Source organism: Chinchilla lanigera, unplaced genomic scaffold, assembly GCF_000276665.1.
Source record: "Chinchilla lanigera isolate Chin_1 unplaced genomic scaffold, ChiLan1.0 scaffold00221, whole genome shotgun sequence".
Lineage (NCBI taxonomy): Eukaryota > Metazoa > Chordata > Mammalia > Rodentia > Chinchillidae > Chinchilla > Chinchilla lanigera.
The window spans coordinates 53,460-54,933 of NW_004955622.1; the positions used below are offsets into that span (position 1 = coordinate 53,460).

At 35.5% G+C, this 1,474-nt stretch overlaps 1 protein-coding gene across 1 annotated transcript in view; it reads right to left on the reverse strand.

Annotated features, from left to right (window-relative positions):
* Position 1: 1 nt before the first annotated feature.
* Positions 2-1,474, reverse strand: part of LOC102018354 (vomeronasal type-2 receptor 116-like) — a gene marked incomplete at its 3' end in the record, with an annotated part of 20,341 nt that continues 18,868 nt past the window's right edge. The window contains exon 7 of the mRNA XM_005415017.1: positions 2-210. Coding sequence (XP_005415074.1) covers positions 2-210 — 209 coding nt within the window. The remainder of the gene's footprint in view (positions 211-1,474) is intronic.

Below are 1,474 nucleotides of genomic sequence, written 5' to 3' on the forward strand. Positions count from 1 at the left end.
GGTTGTTGGCCTTGACGATGGGAGTGTCTCGGTGCTTCACATAGAGCCCAAGGACAGCAGCCGTGAGGACAGTGAGACTCAGGGCGGTGCCAGCCAGAGCCTTCCCCAAGGGGTCTTCATAAGCCAGAAAAGTCACAGCTTTTTGCAGGCAATGGTTTCTCTGACTGTTGGCATATTGGTGATCTGGACACTTCACACACTGCTCCATATCTAGCAGAAATTAAAATTGTCAGTTCTCTAGGTTTACTTTTTTTTTTTTTACAGACTCATCCTCAGGAACTCATTGGACTTCCTTAACTAAATTGTCGCTTTTTAATTTTTCCTTTTTCTCTTTCTTTCTCTTTGTTTTTCTGTATGTGGGACTGACTTCAGGAACTTTGCACTGAGATATATTTCCAATTCTTTTAAGTTTGCTATTTTGAGAAAGGATCTCCTTAAGTCATTATGCTCTGTTCTGACTTAAAATCCTCCTGCCTCAGCCACCCAGAGCCCTGGATTCCAAGCATGCATCATCACACCTCATTTTTACATTTCTTTCATGACACAAAATAAAAGACTAGTATAAAGTGAATAACTCCTATTTGGTATTCATGCTCTTTTTAAATCTGACATATCCATGAAAACATTCTATTTTTACAAAGTATGAGAGAATCAACCTTTATCACTTACATCACTAATTTGATCTAAATAAAATATTTACAAATATTCTCCAGATAATCAATAAATAACCTCATATTAGGAAGCCAACATGACTTGCTAAGTCCCAGGAAAATGCATGTGAAGAAGCATATTGAATGTTAAGTAGTTCCACTACTGAGCCTCTCCATCTGTGAATGTGCTTTCTGCATCATGACTTTTATTGTCAAAGGGGTATATCAATAGTTTAATTCTCTCAACTTTCACATCATTACAGGATATATCAGTACATATTTAATGACTGTAAAAGTTACAAAAATCAATTTTCAAGTTTTTATCTATGAGTGCCTTACGACTGAGGTGTGGAAATGGTTTTTCTTTTGATAGCCTTGTCTTCCATAACCAAGCAATCCAGTATCATTTTATTCATTTGCATGGATTTTATACTTAAAAACAAGTATCATTGGAAAATGATCTCATCCATGTTTCTCTCTTTCTAACACATTTTTATTTTTGTGTGTTTTCTTCATTGCACTGACCATGATATAGAGTGTAATGTCTGGCAGAAGTATGATACAAAAAGTTCTTATCCCATTCCTACTTTCAGAATTGTACCACAGAGTGTAATGTGAGCTATAGGATATGATAAATACCATTTCCAAGGGGCAGTTAGAGACTTTTCTTCACCTATTTAGTAAGAAATACTCGTGTTGTTTCTTTGTGAATCACAGTGATGTACAATTTTATGATATTGTCTGAATACATTAGCATTGTTTTTCTTTTCCTACTACCTAGTGCCTTGAATCATATTTTATACACTGAGTTTGCTCATGGTATA